This window comes from Drosophila melanogaster, chromosome 3R (genome assembly GCF_000001215.4).
Source record: "Drosophila melanogaster chromosome 3R".
NCBI classification, from domain to species: Eukaryota; Metazoa; Arthropoda; class Insecta; order Diptera; family Drosophilidae; genus Drosophila; species Drosophila melanogaster.
This window is the reverse complement of record NT_033777.3, coordinates 27,340,346-27,361,439: the sequence shown is the minus strand read 5'-3', so window position 1 is coordinate 27,361,439 and position 21,094 is coordinate 27,340,346. Positions and strand designations below refer to the sequence as shown.

Sequence of the window (21,094 nt, the reverse complement as noted above, 5' to 3'; positions counted from 1 at the left end):
TGAAAGTATTTAGGAATATTTAATGATGGAATTAGGTAGGGTAACATGTTAAAAACCCACTTATCTGAAGACTCCACCCGGGCACCCGCTTTGACCAGAGCAATCACTGCCTTCGCCGAGCCCGCCGATGCAGCCCACAACAGCGGCTGGCGACCATCCTTGTCCTGGACATCGACACTGCTCTGGGGATGGGAGAGCAGGATGCCCAGAATCTCGAGGGAGAGCCTCGAACTGTTGCTGGAACTGGCCTGCTGCTTGCTATCCTGCTTGCTGGCGCCACACATCTGGGCGGCATAGTGCAGCGGAGTGCCACCATTGGCGTCGGGCTTGGCCACACTGGCTCCTGCTGCCAGGACCGCTCGCAAGGACTCCACCTCCCCACAAACTGAAAAACATAGGATGCATTTAGTCTAATTACTATAGGAAAAATAGTATATATACATTAAATCATATTCATAACGAATTTCCATCATCCAAAGTTAATTAGAATTTTTTATTGCCATTGTGCACAAACATTAATCGCTTTTAATAGTTCATGAGTGTGTTCATTGATTAATTTTCATTTTTCTAGTCAACAAGTAAGTAACTTTTTAGTTGTAATTAATTGGAAAATGCATGCCGTCCTAAATAAATTGTTGAAAAATTATTTGTAATGCAATTACTGCAGCTTTTTGTTTAGTTAGTTCAATGTAAATATTTTCAGAGGCCAAGTGTGAACTGTTGGTAAACAAATTGTTGTTTAAATAAAATAATATAAACATAAATTGTTTACTTTTAGGCAACCAACAAAAATAGTTATTAAATCAATATTAGTTTAGTTCCAGAGGATTATCCCTCCACTCACCTGTCGCCCAGTGCACCACCGAGTGGCCCTCATTGTCCACCGCGTTCACATCCGCCTTGTTGGCCAGCAGCAGATTAACCATGGCCAGGTTGCCCTGGATGACGGCCAGGTGGAGCGGTGTGAAGCCATCCTCGTCCGCCGACTCCAGCAGCTCGGGGGCTGCGATCGCAATACTGGCGGCCGCCACGAGGTCCTTGCTTCCTTCCGAGTCTTGGGCGGCACAGTAGTGCAGCGCGTTGCGGTGACTTCGATCCCGCTGCCGCAGCAATTCCGGCTGTTCAACGATGAAATGGAGAACGACAGAGAGCAAAATTCAGAAATTTCACTTTAGTTAGTTAAGTGCAATGGATGGTGGGGTCAAAAATTAATTACTTCGCCCGCTGGAAAATTATAGCCGCACGGAGCGATTGCACCTGCTGAGTTGAGGCCGCAGCCGATTAATAAACTAATTAAAATGTCATTTGCATATTGCATCAATTTGCATCACGGCGCTCTGGACATACACTACCCCAACCCCTATCCCAATCCCATCTCCCATCTCCCATCTCCTACCAATTTGCCGGCGGGCAGCGTTTGATGGATCGCGTAATTTTCACAGTCTCTGGCTTAATTGCCAGCAAATATTTTTGGTGAAGAATATAAGTGTGTGCATCGAGTGTTGTAGTTGCAGTGTTGTTTGTTTGTTTGTTTAACCGGCGAGTTGTTGTTGTTGTTGTTGTTGTTGCTGGTGGTGGTTGGTCGGTCGGTCGATTGGTTGTCAGCCAGGCCTTTTGTGCAAGTGTCGAGTGGCTGATTGGGCAAAAGCAATTACTTTTTCCAAACGCATCACACCTCCGGCAGCGCATTTAATGCGATGTCACAAAAATGGCCGGCCAATAAATAATTAAACATATTCTCGCGTTAATCATGCAAAAATGATTGCCAGTTATAAAAGAGTAACAGTCGTGGAAAAATGTACTTTTGCGTACCGCTGTTGGTCAGTTACTAAAGCAACAGCACAGCGAAGGTAAACAAATGTTAACAGCGACGCCTGGAAGGAGCCAACGAGAGGGTAAGAGGGTGCAGGGTCCTGCGGGCAGAATTGGAAGCCGTTGTCCTGGGCAACGTGGTGAGTTGCCAAGGACTTGTGTGGTGGTGGCTCACCAGATTGACGCTTGCATTTTTGGCGCGCAAAACAATATCAAACTCCAGCGGCGCAGCGAACATGGCTCGTTCCTCGTCCCTCTGCCAGGAGCCTCGGCCTGCCTTCGTCCTTTTTGGCCAAAGGATTTCGGGTAGGAGCGTGGAGCGTGTCAAAACATGTCAAGTGCACAAAAAATACTGTCGCCGCCGCCGAAAAGTATGCTAAAACTTTGCCCGCTGCCGCCAGGAATTCGCAATGCGACGACAGCGACGCCGACAGCGGCAGCGACAGCAGCAGAGGAGCGACGTCAACGGCAGCACGCAAATGTGAAAGTGAAAACGTTGGCAAATCGTCGGCCAACGGGGCGGATGATGAGGATGAACGTGGGCGGGCTTGGGCCAGACCAGTCCTCTTTTCAGCCGTTTTGTGGAGCGCCCATGGGCGCCGCTTATTAGGCTTCGCAACTAACTTTTCTTGCGGCATAGTTTGTGCTAATTTCTTGCTATTCACTGGAAAAAATGAATAGGCTCCTTTTGAGATGACTTCGCTGCTAAGTTTCTTAAAGCCATAGCGCAAAACTTCCTCGTTAATTTAGGGGAAATTGTGCTATATAAGATTAAATTTCAAACTAAAACAGATCCTAAAAGTGCCTGAAATTATGTAAGTACATTCTTTTCAGTGCATTTGGTGTTTATCTTGTCAGTTTGGCTGAGTGATTGACTGTGTTGCTTTTCTAACCAACATTCAATTTTTACAAACATTTCGGTCACGTTGCCTTTCTATTTATATCGCGCAAAGGATATCGCGTGACTGTTGTAAAACTGTCGTTAGACGAGGAGTGGAGGCCACCTCTCAGCCACCTGTCCCAGCCCCTCCTGGATCCACGGGAAGTGCTCAATTTATTGCACATTTTAGCATGAGTCAAACAAGAGCTCAATAGCTGTGCAAGAAAGTAAGGCGAAACTCTTGTGGCAACAAGAACAGCAAGAGAAAGTGAACTTTGACTTCTTATGGCGAAAAGGATTCGCAGGACTCTCAAGAAGGGCTCAACAGGTGGAAGGCCCTTGGTACAAAACCCGAAAAGTTTATTCTTTCCAAGTTAAATATTTAATGTTTCACTTAATTTACAGTTGTGCACCGAATATGGTTCATATTTTTTTCCAGGGCCTTGGGATCTGTGGGATTTCCATATTTCTCTGTTGATTGAATCGAATTTGAGCTGCGGCTACGTTTCCCTTTTTTTTTTGTTTTGTTTTGTTTGCCAAAAAACTTTGCAGCAAGGGGAAAATGTTTACAATGAATGATTTTTATTTGCTGCTTCCGTTATCTTTGGCCAGCGTTTTCAGCATTTTCAGCTTTTCTGCTGGCCAAGCCTGGTCTGAGTTGCTGTTTGTTTCTTACGCTGCCGTCCGGATTATGAATAATTCAAATAAACTGAAATGATACCTAAAAACTTTGACAACCCATCTCCCAGCGTTTCGCTGGTCCGGGCGCACACAATGGTAGAAAAATAAAAGGGACCCCAGGATGGGGCAGTGTTGCTCTCTCACTGGCTGCTTTGTTATTATTATGATGATGATGGTTGGTGTGATTGTTGCCGTATTCCTTTTCGACCTCCCACAACAGCTGCCACCCACCACCCACACTGGCCGCTTCTGTTGGTGTCATGCAAATTTGCATTCAACTTTCTACATTCACCCGACACAAAATGAAATGCGATAATCAAATACGGTCAACAACAATGCGCTCCAAAGGCAGCACCAGCTGGCCCCCTCCAATACGTCCCACTCCCACTCTGGGCCAGATAAAACTTTGGCACTGCCAGTTGGCCAGACCAACAGTCGAACAGTCCAACTGCCCGCCATTTCAGTTGGCCCACACCAGACGATTGCCATCGCCATTCGAGTTCCTGTTTATGCCATTTTAATAGTTCTTTAAACAAATAAAACGTGCTTGGGCCGCGTAAAAATGGGGTCACAACAATGGCACAAAGATCATAATTTCCCGAGTTATACGTAGGATCCAGAAAAGAAGAGCAAATAATGCAGAAAATATATTTAGTAAAATTCCAATTAAATATTAGAAGATAATAAAACATAACACAACTTTGAATTTATAAACTAAGGCGATACTTCTAAAATAACTAATAGAAATCCTAAGTTATCTGCATAAAACTCTCCATTAAATTTAGACTTAAGAGGGCGCATAATTTACTTCTCAACTTTTAGTTACATAAGTCAAAATACTGGCTAGCTCATCTGCTTTTGGTAATCTCACTTTTAGTTTGGCCAGATTAATGGCAAATGAGCTACAAAACAACACAAAAGGTGCGCATTAAAAGGCACGAGTCACGATTTATGGCAGCCGTCCAACAAAAAAAGCAGTCGAGCAACAGTTAGGCTGGTGAAGTCATAAAATTTCACATTTTACGATTGTTCATCTCGATCCGGGCAGCTCATCCTTTGGATCCTTTAGCAACCACCTTATGCACGTGCTGTATGCGGCTGCTGCCTTTAAGAGCTTCCGGGAATGCCGAAACGACAACTAAACTTAAAACTTCCTTTGGGCTTTTTACACCCAGATTTATATGCCAACAGCACGAGCAAGTCTGAATGGGTGATGGTCCTGCAGGAACAGGGGAAAACAATTTGCGTTGCTCTCGAAAACATATATAAAGATATCAAATATTCGACCACTTCCCTCGTGTCCGACGACGACTTCCTTCTTTTCGGCATTTGCATAACTGAAGCGACAACTGTCGTCGTCAAAGGACAAACTCCACAAAACCCACAGGATCTGCTCGAAATCACAGTCTCAAACGCAGCGGTCAGCAGTCGCGCTTGTGGCCGGGCTTATTATTCATATATCGTAGGCCATTAGCATAACAATGAGATGGAGATGGAGATGGAAGTATGGTCGCAGAAGTCATAGGATGTGTTCTGTTCTACTCCTTTGATTCACGAGCATGTAGGCGTGCATGACGCATACGCCGTGTGACACCCACTTCCAAGTCACAAGTTCCATGGGGGCACGGGGCATGGGGCATGGCACAGCCAGGAAGTGCGTACAAATATAAATAAAGCATAAATAATAATGAAAGACGACGCAGCCGCCGCAACAATAACAGCCAGCACACAGTTACATGATAATGCATAAAAAATAAAATACATGCATGGCCTGAGAGCCATGAAAGGGCGCAAATGGCCACTGGCATCTTGGTGGGGAGAGGAGTATCTTCCAGGGGGTATCCAGGGCATCCTGGGGATTTTGGCTGGTGTGGCTGTGGGCCAGGGCACGAAGGAAAACCGAGAATTCGACTTAACGCTTCGTTGGGCAGCACATCCGCCATAATTATGTGTGACGCGTCGGGAGAATGGCACATTAAAAGGCTGGAGCAAGCCGAAAACGGGCGCCCAGCATGTCCTGCGGCAGGAGGATAACCCCGGGATAACCCCTGGATAGCCCCGAACAGCTCCCAAATACCGGAAACTCTTTTACGGGCGCCTTGAGGTCGCAACCGCTGCGGCCTGTCTTCCACCGCTTAAGATGTCAAGTGACCACAGGGCATAGAAGCCACAACACAGAGTCCTGCTCAATGGCAAATTTATGCGGACAATGTGCCATTCATATGTTAATCACATTTGCCTCAAGATGTATTTTAATTAACGTAAGCGGCAAAGTGCACAGGTAGCAACCGCTTGAGGTCAGAAGCGTAGGCAATCTATGTTTTAGGGACACACGGTCATAAAAATAATTCCACAAATAATATCACATGATTAAATTCATGCAACTTTGCTTATATCTCATATATACCATAATTTCAGGACACACAGATATAAATTCAATTAAAATTGCCAGTTTAAACGTTTTGATTTAAGTACCCCCCTCATTGTAGCCCCTGTTTTGATCCCCAACCAATGTACAATGCATATATGTACAAATAGTAGGCGAAAATGTGGGCGTGGCAATGTCTCAAGTCGGCAGACGCCTCCGCCGCAACTATAATTTGCATGCTCGACAGACAAAGCTTAACTGCTGCTCAGGCAGGCGGCAAGGATATACACATATACAGATGAGTTGGCACTCAGGGGGAAGAAGGATGATGCTGCTTCTCTAACTGTTGTTGTGGCACCTTTTATACTTCTAATTAGTGCCACGTTGGCGGCTGCAGCAACAATGGCGCTTGGCTGCGTTCACTGCAGTTGGCTGGCATCGGGCCCTTTGTTGCGGCATCTCTACCCCAACTTTGGCAACCCTTTTGCCACTGCCAATCCCCGAATCCCCGCCGGCAGTCGGCGGCAGCCCACCTGCTGATCCTTGAGGAAGCGTTTCACTGTGCAGCATTCTTAAGTAGTTTTGGCAATTATTTACAGCTACTTTGGCTCGGGGCCCCCTGAAAGCACCAGCCCCACCCCTTCCGCACTTTCTCATCCGCTTTGGCCTGAACTCATCAAAAGGTTTGCCGCACGGATTATTATTATGCCATGTGCCGGGATCCGGGATCCGGGTGCCTGGATCCTGAATCCTGAATCCAGAATCCAGAAACCAGCGTCCTCGGGAACCGTGAATACTGCTTACCTGCACTCCCTGCGCTGTGTAGTTAAACTTTCGCATAGTTTTTATGCCGTGCTACGGATTAACAACAACGGCAAACTTTCATTTTGATCTACAAACTTTTCCGGCGGTTTGAGCTGCTGGAAAACACCCATACCGCTTTCCACAACCAATCTCAAATCTCAGGTGGTAGAATGTTTGCTAAACATCATGAGCAATTTTCCCGCATTAACGGCAATTCAATTCTGGGTACACGTCTCATGCATACTTTAGATGGAGACATGGCAAATATGGACTGGGGATGGGGTTTGGGATTGGCGATGAGCTGGCGTCCATGTCGCCTGCATAATTCATTGTCCAAGTTGTAAGTTGTAAGTCATGGCTCAAGTTTTGTCCAAATCGAATTAACTTGCAAAATATTTTAGAAACTCAGACCTGGCGAACTTCAGTTGGTCAATTAAAAATTATGCACAACCAGCCAGTCCCGCATTCCGAGTAATTTCCGCAACAAAAACTTTCTGTCCTTCCCCACACCGAGCCCAAAATCCCAGCCAGGACATCCCCCCCTCCTCCATGGCAGGACCAAATGTGCACTGAAGCGCATTAAAATTAGTAACAAGCTATGCTCATTTGTGTCAACTTTGACTGTCATTATGCACTCGGAGCAAATATTGTTGGAAGCGGAGGCAAAAGTTTTTGGCCCCTGCCCCGGACCTCTCATGTGATTAGCCCGCCGGGCGTTTCCTTGAGCAAAAAAGTTGTGCAGGATCAGAGGCGCAGGAGTTGCAGGAGGATACAAATTCATACACGGATATCCTATTGCATATATGTGCTCCAACTCCAGTTGGACTGCAACTTCGGCCAGGCCAGCTGGACAGCTGGGAGCTCGGCAACTTCTGGGCAGGAAGTCATCTCGAAAGCCAAACAGCAGTGGGCTTCCATTGCAAGACAAATTTCTACGATTTCAGTAATTAATTTGCCAATGCAAACTTTGGTCAGTTGAGTCGACTCAACATAGAGAGAGAGAGAGTCATCCTCGTCATAGTCCGTCTGCTATTTCTGGTAGTTTCTAATTAATTGGACAGCTGTCCGGCTAAGCCGACGCATATGGTCCGGCGGCCAAAGTTGGAGCTCCACCCAATTGGAAATGGGTTTTTGTGCTCAATTAGCCCAGTGACGCTCGTCGAGGCCAACTTCTGATGATGACCGAAACCTCAGACCAACACCCATTGCCATTAATTTAACTCGTTGGGAACGCTGACTTTTATTTGGACATTTGTTGGGCCTCGCAGCCTAATTAATTGTATTCCGACATGCAAAACTGTCCGAAATCGCATGCAAATGTCGTGGGTCAGTTTTTGGCCAAATATTTCGATCCAATCAGAGGGATCCTTTGGCGCTGATTGGATTCCAATCGCTCCTTGTTTCTGTCTTTTTCCATTCTCACCTGACTTTCGACAAACAGCCGAGCGATTAATTAAAAATTCAAATGACTGCGACTGAAGTTAAATAGATACCGTGAAGTAATCCGAATGTCAGCGGCAAATGTAAAGGCAATGGCAATGGCAAAGGCAAATCAAATGAAATAACGATTGAAAAGCCAGTGCTACACTCACACCGAATAAACGAGGGAGCAAACTGGGCGAAATGCAAACTTTTTCGACGTCATTTTTAATGAATTTTCAACAAAATGTGCCAAACGTGTTGAGCACTATTGCAGCTGCAGAGCCAAAAAAAAAAAAAGGGGTGGCAAAAAATCGCAATTAAAATTACCAAGCCGTGGAAGAAGCAAAGGCACCGGAAAAGGATCCGATTGCACCAGCCACCGAGTCCTCCTTTCGCCATTTCGCCCAAATTGATAATAATTTGCACGTTGATTGAGCGGCAGTGGCCAAGTAAAACGAGGAGCCAGGAAAGGAAAGTGCTATGAACGAGCGTAATTAAAAATGCCGACTGAAGGTCAATGAATTGCAGCTAATGGAAACTGTTCATTCCCTAAACAACTAGGTGCTTCAATTTTAAAGGGGACGACACCATGCTTTCGCTTTCTGAATTCCAAATTAATTTTCAACGACAACTTTTGGGTACTCCCAGGATCGCACCGAAATTCCCATTTGCTTTTCCCTTAGGTTCGGCATACCCTGTTTGGAAAGATTCGGCACGGGTATATACATATGCCTTAAGTGTAATGTATACTCTAACTTTAGGTTGACAAACAATACATTGCATACTAAATTTCATTTCACTCGTAACTATAAGTCCATAGTAATTTTAATAAGACATTTTGTTTCCCTGCTTAGATCACTGAAAGACATGCAGAAATGGGGGCATCAAACCTATTCAGCGCTACCTCTCGAAGTGGCCCGCTTGTTTTGTTATTATGTTATTTGCAACAAACAAAAGAGCCTCTTGCGGCACTCGGTTGGCTAAAATCAACTTCTGCAGCTGACTTTTCAGCGAAAACTTTTACTTAAAGCTCCAAAAGTGGAGAGGAGCCATTGGCCAGCACCTTGGGACACTCCGAGCGGAGTGAAAAGGAGCAGGAACCAGCACTGCTTCAAATCTTAAGTGAAAATAAATAATTCACACCTGCAGCAATCTGAGGGATGGCAGGCAGCGACACACGCACACTTAGATAGAAGTACAATTACCAACTTGCGGTGTAAAACTTCAGCTTCGAATTCTTGGCTAAATTGCGGTTTAAAGTTGAAGGCAAGAGCTGCTATGTGTAGCTTCAGAACAACAGCGAGAAGTGACCTCCACGCGGAGGTGGGACAATTACGCCATTAACATTAACTTAAGGCAGGCAACGGGCTAGGGGAATTGAGAGGAACAGAAGCAACAATGCCAGGAGCCAAAAAGTTTTATTTTCTAAGAAATTAAGTCTTAATTGGTAAAAACAGCAACAACAACAACGACAGCCCAGGCAGACAATAAAGACGAGAGCCCAAGATATTGAAGGGTGGCTGGAAAAACCAACATCAATGAAAAGTTTAAGCAAAACAATGGCAGGCGAGTAAACAACGTCGATGAATGTTGCTTGAGTGCTCTCAAAAAGCCAAGAAGCCACCAGCGTTCTCTGCTACAATATACAAAAGCCAGTGTCCCCGTATATATCTATACATATACATATATATATATATTTCCGATGTGTGGGTAAGAAGCTTTGGCAAGAGCTCTGCAATAGTTGTTACTCATACGCCATGTTGTACACGGCAATAAATCGAAAACACAGAAATCCAATAAAGAGAGCCAGTCATATAGTTCAAGTGGTCCTCCAGAAAATAAGCGCAATTAAAATATATCCACAAAATTTTAGGAGCGCTAAATAAACAGCACAATAGCAAAGCAGAGGCGACAAAGCCAAGTGGAGCTCTTTAATTATACTATGACAAAAACACAAAAAATAAATAGAATGACTGTTGGCCTGAGAAGGCGGCAAATTAAAGACATTACAACTTTTAATAGCTTAGGCGGCCTTATCAAAGCTGCAAGCAGAGAGACACAGATATGCGGAGACAAGACAAATTAAAATATGTCTTGCAGGAGTTACCACCCCACCCCCTAAACCCCCACGCCTCTAAACAAATCATCGGACACTCAACCGGGAAGACGGCAACTGGAACACCGCATCCGGCCGAATGCTGACATTCCGGCCGAATGCTGACATTACACAAAAGTCGCACTGCAACATTGTCCCCAGCTAGCCAGCCACATGCCGAGTCGGCATGTTCATTATGCTTACAATTAAGAACCTATGTACTTATGTATAAGACGAAAACGGAGGACTCGAGTAGCCACTCTCTGACAATAAACTTGATACTGATTTTGAACTTCAAGAAAGTCAGTCGTATTCTTTATTGGAAATCTTCACACTACAACTATCTGCTGAAACTTAAAAACCTTCATACATTTACACATCATATCTTCACAAAAGGCTCCACCCTCGATCACGGACTTAACTGGCGCAGCCGGTAGGATGTCCTACCTATTAATAATTACCTACCTGTAAGTAAACATGTAAGAAACGAAACAAACTATATGCAAGATGTCGACTGAAAGTGACTAGGAACAAATTTTTATAAAACAAAATTGAAGTTGTGAAGTACCAAATGAAACTCAAACATATATTCAAACACAGGAAAAAAAAAGAGAGAGGAAAAATGTAAAATAAATAAATATACAAAAAAAAGTGCAAGTGTACCGTACTGCCGCGCTGACGTGGAATCTATCGCTGATCATCACGCCATCGGTATGTCCATACTCTGCCGAACGTCATAATTTTTTTAAAAAAGTGCAAGTGTACCGTACTGCCGCACTGACGTGGAATCTATCGCTGATCATCACGCCATCGGTATGTCCATACTCTGCCGAACGTCATAATTTTTATAAAAAAGTGCAAGTGTACCGTACTGCCGCGCTGACGTGGAATCTATCGCTGATCATCACGCCATCGGTATGTCCATACTCTGCCAAACGTCATAATTTTTATAAAAAAGTGCAAGTGTACCGTACTGCCGCGCTGACGTGGAATCTATCGCTGATCATCACGCCATCGGTATGTCCATACTCTGCCAAACGTCATAATTTTTATAAAAAAAGTGCAAGTGTACCGTACTGCTGCGCTGACGTGGAATCTATCGCTGATCACCACGCCATCGGTATGTCCATACTCTGCCAAACGTCATAAGTTTTTATAAAAAAAAAGAGTGCAAGTGTACCGTACTGCCGCGCTGACGTGGAATCTATCGCTGATCATCACGTCATCGGCACTTACATACGCTGGCCAACGCATCGCCAAAGCCTCTATATACACTTATATATGTGAGCATACAATATCAACTACAATCCAATACATCCACGTACTGTACCGCCTCGTTGGCATGGAATCAAACGCTGATCACCATGCCACCGTGGTAAACAAACAAAGCACCAAAGCCTCTCTAATACATTGTACACTCAAAACGCACACTGCCATACGTCGGCGAAAAATCAAAACATAAGCAAAAATCATTTCAAACCAAGCGAGGCTCATTCTGCGTACCACAACGACAACGACACTGCATGTGTAGTGGCGCACCCATGTCTGGGTAGCCGAGGTAAGGGGAAAACGCTTGAGTATCGTCAAGTGTTCTTGCCTTTCACTCTTCTACAATGGGTTGCTACGCTCATGTATTGCACATTCAAAATAACCAAAACAAATGTACTAAAGAAGTCGACATATACAGATATATTTTGTTTCCTTTCATTGTGTAATTTTGTATATCAAACAAATACTAATACCAATCACATTGCAGAATATAAAAGGGAAAATATAAAGCCAAAGACAGACACCCATACACTCTAGTAAACAAGAAATTTGTTCATTATTTTTCAATCATACATAATATACTAAGTAACCTCAAATTTAATGTCAAAAAAGTTCGTTTACAACCTTAGGAAAACTACACGTTCAGTTGTTGGAGTTCCACCAAACACTAATAGGCCCCCACATCCCGTTAGACGTCCTGACTCCCTTCTCCCGATTTCGGAAGAACCCAAATCAATATCTTCCCAAACCCCCAATATGGACTCGGGAAACGATTCTGCCCGCCCCACTCCATCCCCTCTGGCGCCCACTGTCAGTGGTATTAGCTCCTTAATTTCAACTACGTTCAAGCCTAAAGATATCATGGCATTTGTTGAGCATTTGCCAACCTTTGATGGTACACCTCGTCTATTGGACAGGTTTATCACTAGCGTAGAAGAAATCCTGATGCTCATCAGGGGAGCTGACCAAACACCGTATGGCCTGCTTACTCTGAGGACCATCAGGAACAAAATCATTGATAGGGCCGACGAAGCCTTGGAACTGGCAAATACCCCCTTGGTTTGGGATGAGATTAAAAGCAATCTCATCCGCCTCTACTCGAGCAAGAAAAGCGAGGCCAACTTGTTAAGCGAGCTTAACACATTTTCGGACAACCTGACCTTGGGCCAACTGTTCTTTGGTATATCAAAGGTGAGAAGCCAACTCTTCTCCATACTCAAAAACAGCGAACACAACAACACTGTTGTAGATGCAAAAAAGGTTGTCTACAACGAGGTTTGTCTCAATGCTTTTATGACTGGTTTGAAGGAACCTCTCAAGACTTTCGTCAGGATAAAGTCCCCTTCTACACTTGAACAGGCGTACGAGCAATGCCAAATAGAGCAGACCTTATATAGGGCACAAAACAAGCGAACCAACAGACCAGAGCAGGGACCCAATGGATCAGACAATAAAACCTACCGAAATAGCTACGACAGCAATTACCGCAGCGGACGTAACGACCGAAATGACCGTAGGGGACCCTACTCTAACTCTAACTCTAACTCTAACTCTGGCCAAAATAGACCATTTAATTCACACAATCGCACACCCCAATCCGGCACCAAGGACAACCGGGCCAATACATCAAACCCCTTTCGAGCACCTTCACATAGTTTGAATAATATAGAGGAGAACCCTCAACCTGATTCGAATTTTCAGCAAACGGCCTCGGGAAACCAACAGGGTACATAAGCCCAGCCACGCACAACCCCTCGCTTCCTTTTATAAAAATCAAACTATCCCAGACAAACCCCCTGAAGTTTTTAATTGACACAGGCTCTACACACTCCTTCATCGACCCAAAATATGTCGACCCTAGGAACTGTGTGACCTTAGATACGCCCATAACACTCAAAACAGCCCTGAACAGTTTTAAAATATATCAAAACGTCTCTATACCATTTCCACCGGAATTCCAAATCACGGGCAAAATGACCCTTCTACCTTTCAAGTTCCACTCTTATTTTGACGGATTGATAGGAATGGACTTATTATCTTACCTAAAAACAGAAATAGATTTACTTAACCTAAATCTAAAAACCCCAAGTACCATTATACCCTTATGGACCCACAGTAACTCAACTTCAAACGTATTTAATATCTCTGGACATACGAAAACTATTTTGCCACTACCAGTGGAAACCAAACAGGGCGACTTCTACATCGATTCAATTACAATCAATGATGACTTAATAATATCAGACGGGATTTATAATGCCCAAAACAATATTGCTAATTTCGTTATCACAAACTATAGCGAGAGGGATCAGTTATTGTACCTCGAGAGCCCGATAAAAGGCATGCCATACTCCACGGCCAACAATGTTGAACTTTTCAGTATCACTTCAGACACCCCACAGCCCCAAAACTCCGCAGCGTCGTTACAAGCCCTTGGCGTCGATCACCTCTCCTCTGAAGAGAAACAAAGCCTACTTTCACTTTGCAAAAGTTATCTAGATATCTTCTACAATGAAGACAAATCATTGACCTTCACCAACAAGATTACACACACGATTAAAACCACGGACGACACCCCCATTCATACAAAATCTTATAGATATCCTTACATTCATAAAGAGGAGGTCAAAAAACAAATAGAGGCAATGTTAAATCAGGACATTATCAAATCCAGTTATTCCCCGTGGAGCGCCCCCGTCTGGGTCGTCCCAAAGAAAATCACTCCTACGGGAGAGCAAAAATGGCGTCTAGTTATCGATTATAGAAAACTCAACGAGAAGACTATATCCGATAGATATCCAATACCTAACATCGCGGATATCTTAGACAGATTGGGCAAAGCCAAATATTTCTCCACACTTGATCTGGCAAGTGGATTCCATCAGATAGAAATGAATCCCGACGACACACCCAAAACTGCATTTACAGTAGAGGGGGGCCACTACGAGTTCATTAGAATGCCGTTTGGCCTCAAAAATGCCCCAGCCACATTCCAAAGGGTGATGGACAATATTTTTGGAGACCTTATCGGAACTATCTGCCTAGTTTACCTAGATGATATAATAATTTTCTCAACCTCCTTACAAGAACACTTCATACACTTGAAAACTATTTTTGGAAGACTCAGATCTGCCAACTTTAAAGTCCAACTCACAAAATCCTACTTCCTCAGGCGGGAGACAGAATTCCTTGGCCACATCGTTTCACAAGAAGGTGTTAGGCCAAATCCCAATAAGATCGAAGCTATAAAAAACTTTCCATGTCCCCACAGTAAAAAGTCAATTAAGTCTTTCCTAGGCTTGTTGGGATATTACAGAAAATTTATCAGAGATTTTGCGAGACTTACCCAACCCATGACACAAAAATTAAGGGGAAACAATAAATCGATCATAATAGATGATGAATTCAAAAAGGCCTTTGAATATTGCAAAACCTTACTGTCTAACGACCCAATCCTCCAATACCCGGACTTTACAAAACCTTTCACACTAACCACGGACGCAAGTAATTTCGCAATAGGAGCTGTCCTATCCCAAGGTCCGGTGCATAGTGATAGGCCCGTATGTTTTGCTAGTAGAACCTTGTCGGCTGCGGAAACAAATTATTCCACAATTGAGAAGGAAATGCTGGCCATTATATGGGCGGTCCAATACTTCAGACCCTACCTCTTTGGCAGGAGATTCACTATAATCACCGATCACAAACCACTAACTTGGTTAATGAATTTCAAACAACCAAATTCTAAAATAGTTAGGTGGAGACTCCAGCTTCAGGAGTACGATTTCGAAGTCGTCTACAAGAAAGGCTCTCAAAATGTAATTGCTGATGCTCTCAGTAGACCAGAGGCCTCTGTCAACCATAACGAAGCCCTATCAATTCCTCAAAATGTTTGCCCCATCTCAGAGAAACCCCTTAATGATTTTAATATTCAGCTCCTGTTCAAAATAACCCCAGATACAAATAACGCCACACTGACCCCGTTTAAACACAAACTTAGGAGGGAATTCTGTAAACCCAATTTTCAGTATGACGACGTAGTTTGCATTCTTAGGCAGTCGTTAAAACCAAACAAGACATGCGCGGTATTTGCCCCCGACCACATTTTTCAAATGGTGGAACAAGCCTACCAAACCTACTTCTCAGCCCACAGTCAATTTAAACTCATTAGATGTTTGATCTTCCTCCCCGAAATTACTGATAGTACGGAGATCGAAAAAATTATAACCGACTATCACTATAATAGTAACCATCGAGGGATCGATGAAACATATTTACACATAAAACGACAACAGTTCTTCCCACATATGAAGGAGAGAATAACTCAGTTAATTCGAAAATGTGAAACATGTTTAAAATTAAAATACGACAGACAACCTCAAAAGATCACTTACCAAATATCCGAACTACCTTCAAAACCGTTGGACATCTTACATATAGACATTTATACTATTAACAAAAATTATAACCTTACTATTATCGATAAATTTTCTAAATTTGCGGCTGCCTACCCTATAACTAATAGGAATTGCATTAACGTAGTTAAAGCCTTAAAACATTTCATTTCCCAATTTGGTATTCCCAAAAAGCTGATCTATGATCAGGGAGCAGAATTCGCTAGCGATATGTTCAATAAGTTCTGCACTCAATTTAACATTGACCTACACGTTACGTCCTTTCAACAATCCTCTAGTAACTCTCCCGTTGAACGGCTTCACTCGACACTAACTGAGATTTACAGAATAATACTTGACGTCAGGAAACAACAGAAACTCAGTAGCGAGCATGACGAGATAATGTCCGAAACCCTAATCACATATAATAACGCTATTCATTCTGCAACTAAACATACCCCCTTTGAACTATTTAACGGACGTACTCATATATTCAACCAAACAATCCAGTTCAATAACGAACACGACTACTTAACGAAATTAAATGAATTTCGCGAGAAGTTGTACCCCCTCATCACGGACAAACTTTCAAATGACGTAGTTAGGAGAACCCTAAAATTAAATGAAACCCGAACAGACCCCGTAGACCTACAACCAGACACTTTAGTCCTTAGGAAGGAAAACAGACGTAATAAGATTACACCCAGGTTTTCGATTCACAAAGTCAAACACGACAAAGGTCATACATTGATAACTGCTAGGAATCAAAAACTACACAAATCAAAAATTCGAAAAACAGTTTTGAAAAAAGACAAAAGCAACAACGTACCCAACACTGATAATAACTGACCCCACTACCTCTTAACTTACCATTTCAGGTTCACCCTTGTGCCAACTCAGGCTATCCATGTCCATTATTTAAATGATAACGCCCCTATAGCCAAGATAGAACTAGGGAAAGCCTTACTAATTGAGAGGTACAAAATAATTAGTCATGTAATCAACCTACAAGACTACAGCAGATGTATGGAACAATTCCATCTGACCATTAATAAATTTAACCCCGATTCCACGTTGACGGACTCCGTCACAATTTTAAAAACCAAATTAACCCAAGCCCAAGTAAAGCTCAAAGCCCTTACACCTTCATATAGAAACAAACGGGGTTTGATTAACGGATTGGGGAGTCTAGTAAAGGTGGTTACCGGCAACATGGATGCCAACGACAATAAAGAAATACATGAAGAACTTGACAATATAAAGAAAAATTCCGAAGTCAGTAACGACAATCTCCAAAAACAAGTAATGTTTAACAACGAAATACTTATCCGGTTCGAAAATATCACGGACCATATAAATAATGAACAAATTTTGATAAGTAAATTCTTTGATACCTCACAAAACAAAATATACAAACACTTAAACTTACAAGATACCCTTCTGGAAGAAATACAATATTTAAATAGGATTAATTATAACATAGAATTATTCATTAACCACCTAAACGACATAACAGAAAGTATGCTATTGGCGAAAATAAATATAATTCCCAAGTTCATCCTAAATGAACAAGAAATGGATAAAATAAAAACAATACTGGAAAAACAAAATATCACAGTCAAAAATGAACAAAGTATATACAATTTCCTACAAATGAATACACTAAATTACGAACAAAAGATTATTTTTAATATCAAAGTCCCAATTTTTAAACAACCTTTTCATACCCTCGCCAGACTAGTTCCATTACCAATAAATAACACATATTTTGTAATAACCCCAAATTACCTAGCTTATAATATTAATAATAAGAAATTTCATATGACCCGTAAATGCCCCAAACTGGATAATACATTCTTGTGCGACGAGAACTTCTACGTTGATACACCACAGAACAACACATGCCTGGAACACCTTTTGAACGGAGAAAACAGTTCCTGCGATGTACGGGAAACCGGCCCCATCACCGACGTGTTCGAGGCAGAGAGAGGTTACATCTTCGCATTCAACGTGAACAAACTGAAGGTATCCCTAACAAACGGCTCCGAGCTCTCAATAATGGGGTCAGCCATCATCAGATACATTAACGAAACAATACAGATTAACGGTATCGATTACGACGGCACGGTTGACACGTTCCCTGAACAGACGGATTTTGATCTTCCCCCCATGCGAAAAGTAACTAGGAATACCACTATTACGGTACTAAGCCTAGAAAAACTGCACCTCGAAGCCACCCAAACAATGGATAAAATCCTGGCCGTCCATCACAATACTATACAGCACACCTGGACACTCTACACTCTGCTCGGATTGGTAACGTTCCTAGCAGTCATCTTATGGCTGCACCGACGAACGAAACACATCGTCCACATCCACGAGGATCATCACGTACCAATCTACGCGTCATCCATACCTTCGCTATGGCCGTCACTTCGAACTGGGGGGGGAGGAGTTACCACCCCACCCCCTAAACCCCCACGCCTCTAAACAAATCATCGGACACTCAACCGGGAAGACGGCAACTGGAACACCGCATCCGGCCGAATGCTGACATTCCGGCCGAATGCTGACATTACACAAAAGTCGCACTGCAACATTGTCCCCAGCTAGCCAGCCACATGCCGAGTCGGCATGTTCATTATGCTTACAATTAAGAACCTATGTACTTATGTATAAGACGAAAACGGAGGACTCGAGTAGCCACTCTCTGACAATAAACTTGATACTGATTTTGAACTTCAAGAAAGTCAGTCGTATTCTTTATTGGAAATCTTCACACTACAACTATCTGCTGAAACTTAAAAACCTTCATACATTTACACATCATATCTTCACAAAAGGCTCCACCCTCGATCACGGACTTAACTCAGGCACAAGATATAACTGAATAAAGAACAAAAACAGCAATAAGAACAGGACGCGAGACAAGGATATAGCCGCAACCGAACATTAATAATACCAGTCAGTGACTGGCGATGTAATTATATACAGATTTGCTGAACAACCTTGAACCGCGAGACGATTTTGTATTCCAAAAATACAAGTACAGCGCCTTCGCCGAGTAATTGACATAAGCAGTGCACATTCACATTACGCATACGCCTCGTTGCCCATTAGTTGAATACCAATTTTTCGCCCGAGCTCGCCATATTGGCTCGATGATGTTTTTCAGTGGGGCAAAACCGAAACCGAAAATGCCAAATGCGGCCATATTTCTGTTACACTTTATGAGGCTCATAAAGTACGCGGCCAACAAAGTAAGTAATAATCGCCGGCATTTGCGATATTTCACAGGCAAATAAACTGCTCGGCATCGCGGGAAAGGGCGCTTTATTTTTGGTTCTACGGCCAAGGTTGGCCAACAGAAATGTCATTTAGCAATTACATGACCGAAGGGGTCGGTTCACCCATTTTTACCCCCAAACTCATCTAAGTATTTGCACAAAAAGTCGCTGCTGTCGAACTGTACGCAATACTCAATGTCGGGCAATTTCACATCAAATTTGGCGTCAATATCAATTACCAGGACGAAAGGCACGCCAACTGGCCGGAAATGAAGGCATTTGTCAGAGCTCACAATGCCTGGCGAATAATTGCAAAACTAGCAACATGACAATTCGATGGCCGGCAAGGGGGTAAGTTCATGAGGAATGAAGGACGAAAGGCTTCCGAGGACATGACCAGGCTCCTTTGGCTCCCAGAAAGTAGTCCTTGAAAATTTATCTGCGTTCAATTAAAAACTTTTCAAATTTCAATTAAATGTGAAATTGGCATATTTAGGCGCTTGATGAACGGCCGAGGACACCCGGACGAGCGAACGAATGAAGGACCAGTCGAAACGGAATCAAATGATGGTCATGATGGGCCAAAAGGAGCAAGGAGCGAGGATGAGTGAAAGAAGGACCATTTAGCATTCACCATTCGACCGGCATAACTAAGCTTGGGGGATTATTTTGTCAATTTTAAATGTCCTGCCATTTACAGCATTCAAATTCAACTCGCCTTTGTTGTGCCAGCCCAGCCTGTTGTAGAAATGTTTATGAAGCAATTAGGCGCTCTGAACTGTGAACAATGCGCCGAAATGACTGCAACGGAAATTTAAAGACCCCCCATTTCCACACCCTCTCTCATACTTTTAGAGATCTCGAAAGGGTTTTCCTTTTGGCTTTAAGCTTTCTGCCGGCTCATCGTGACTGCAGAAAGATTAGAATCTTGCTACGCCTTTGCCCCGATTTGTGCCTTTGTCGTCGACCAAAAAGGATGACTGGATTTGTTTTTGGTTTTTTTTTTTTTTTGTTTTTTTGGCAGCCAAAGAGGCGCGGACCTGGAAGAAGTCAACTTGTCATGCTTGGACCGCCTCGGCTTAGCCATTATCCTTTATGGTGGCCGACAAGTCCTGTTCCATTACACACTCGCAGTTGGCTTGTTGTTCTCCTTGGATTTTACACGTGTTGTAATGCGAGAGTGTAGGGTATCTGAATAGTTTCAGAGCTTGCACTTAAAACTATAAAAGGATATTAAAAAGATAGTTTGTTGTAGTTAACTTATTTCAAAACATAACAAGCAAGAATGAATAAAGGTTATCTAGAACTTAAATTTAATATTAATTGCAGCACAAGTAACTATGGTTTTCTTAAAGTGCATTTCCATCTTACCTTTTCGCGCATTTGGGCCAACACTTGGACAATGTCGCCTCGCTGACAGGCGTACATAAGACTGGTGCAGCCCTCGGCGAGACGCCTTCTTGCAACGGTGGATGAGGACTGCGACTGTGACACTGTGAGCTGGGCAGGATCTGGGTCTGTTTCTGGCACGTCCACTGCTGCTTCCGCTGCCGCATCCGTATCCTGGCTGCTGCCCGGCATAGCAATGACTTTGTCTGCTGCCTCTTGCCTTTGCTGTTGCTGCTGCTGCTGCTCCTGCTTTTCCTGCTGGGGAGGATGGTCGTTGTCCTGCTGCTGCTGCTGCTGCATGGTGCGTGTCCTTCGCGGCAGCGGACTCTCGAACTGCAACTGCTTTTTGGCGGCCTTCAGACGAGGCGGCTTGGCCGGCCCCCTCACTCGTTTCACTTCCGCTTTCGGACGCTTCTGCATCCTCTAATGTGGTTAGTATCTGACCCGCTTTTTGTCCTTTTTTTCTGCCTGGCTTTGTGCTTGTGTTTGTCTTTGTTGTTGCACTGTTGGCTTTCGCTGGATTTTTCACTCATTTTACGCCGCTTTGATGCATTTTTTCGCGTTTAATGATGGTGGAGGCGGGCTGGGCTGGGCTGGGTGGCCACGGCACTGTCTATGTATAATTAAACACTAATTTGTTTGCTCACAACTGGCTTGGTTAAGGGCTTCTCTGCTGCGGGTCCTTCTTACCGCCGA

At 43.5% G+C, this 21,094-nt stretch overlaps 1 protein-coding gene across 2 annotated transcripts in view, besides 1 other annotated feature; it reads right to left on the bottom strand.

Annotated features, from left to right (window-relative positions):
* The window catches only part of CG42534 (uncharacterized protein), a gene marked incomplete at its 5' end in the record, with an annotated part of 31,953 nt that extends 11,135 nt beyond the window's left edge, over nucleotides 1–20,818 (bottom strand). The window contains 3 exons of one of the 2 annotated variants that reach the window (NM_143303.3): nucleotides 61–385; nucleotides 845–1,118; nucleotides 20,381–20,818. In NM_143303.3, the coding sequence (NP_651560.2) occupies nucleotides 61–385; nucleotides 845–1,118; nucleotides 20,381–20,818 (1,037 nt within the window). Of the gene's footprint in view, nucleotides 1–60; nucleotides 386–844; nucleotides 1,119–1,987; nucleotides 2,051–20,380 lie in introns of those variants that run through there. The other variant, NM_001260404.1, reaches the window with a different exon arrangement.
* Nucleotides 10,067–18,592: a mobile genetic element.
* Nucleotides 20,819–21,094: the final 276 nt, after the last annotated feature.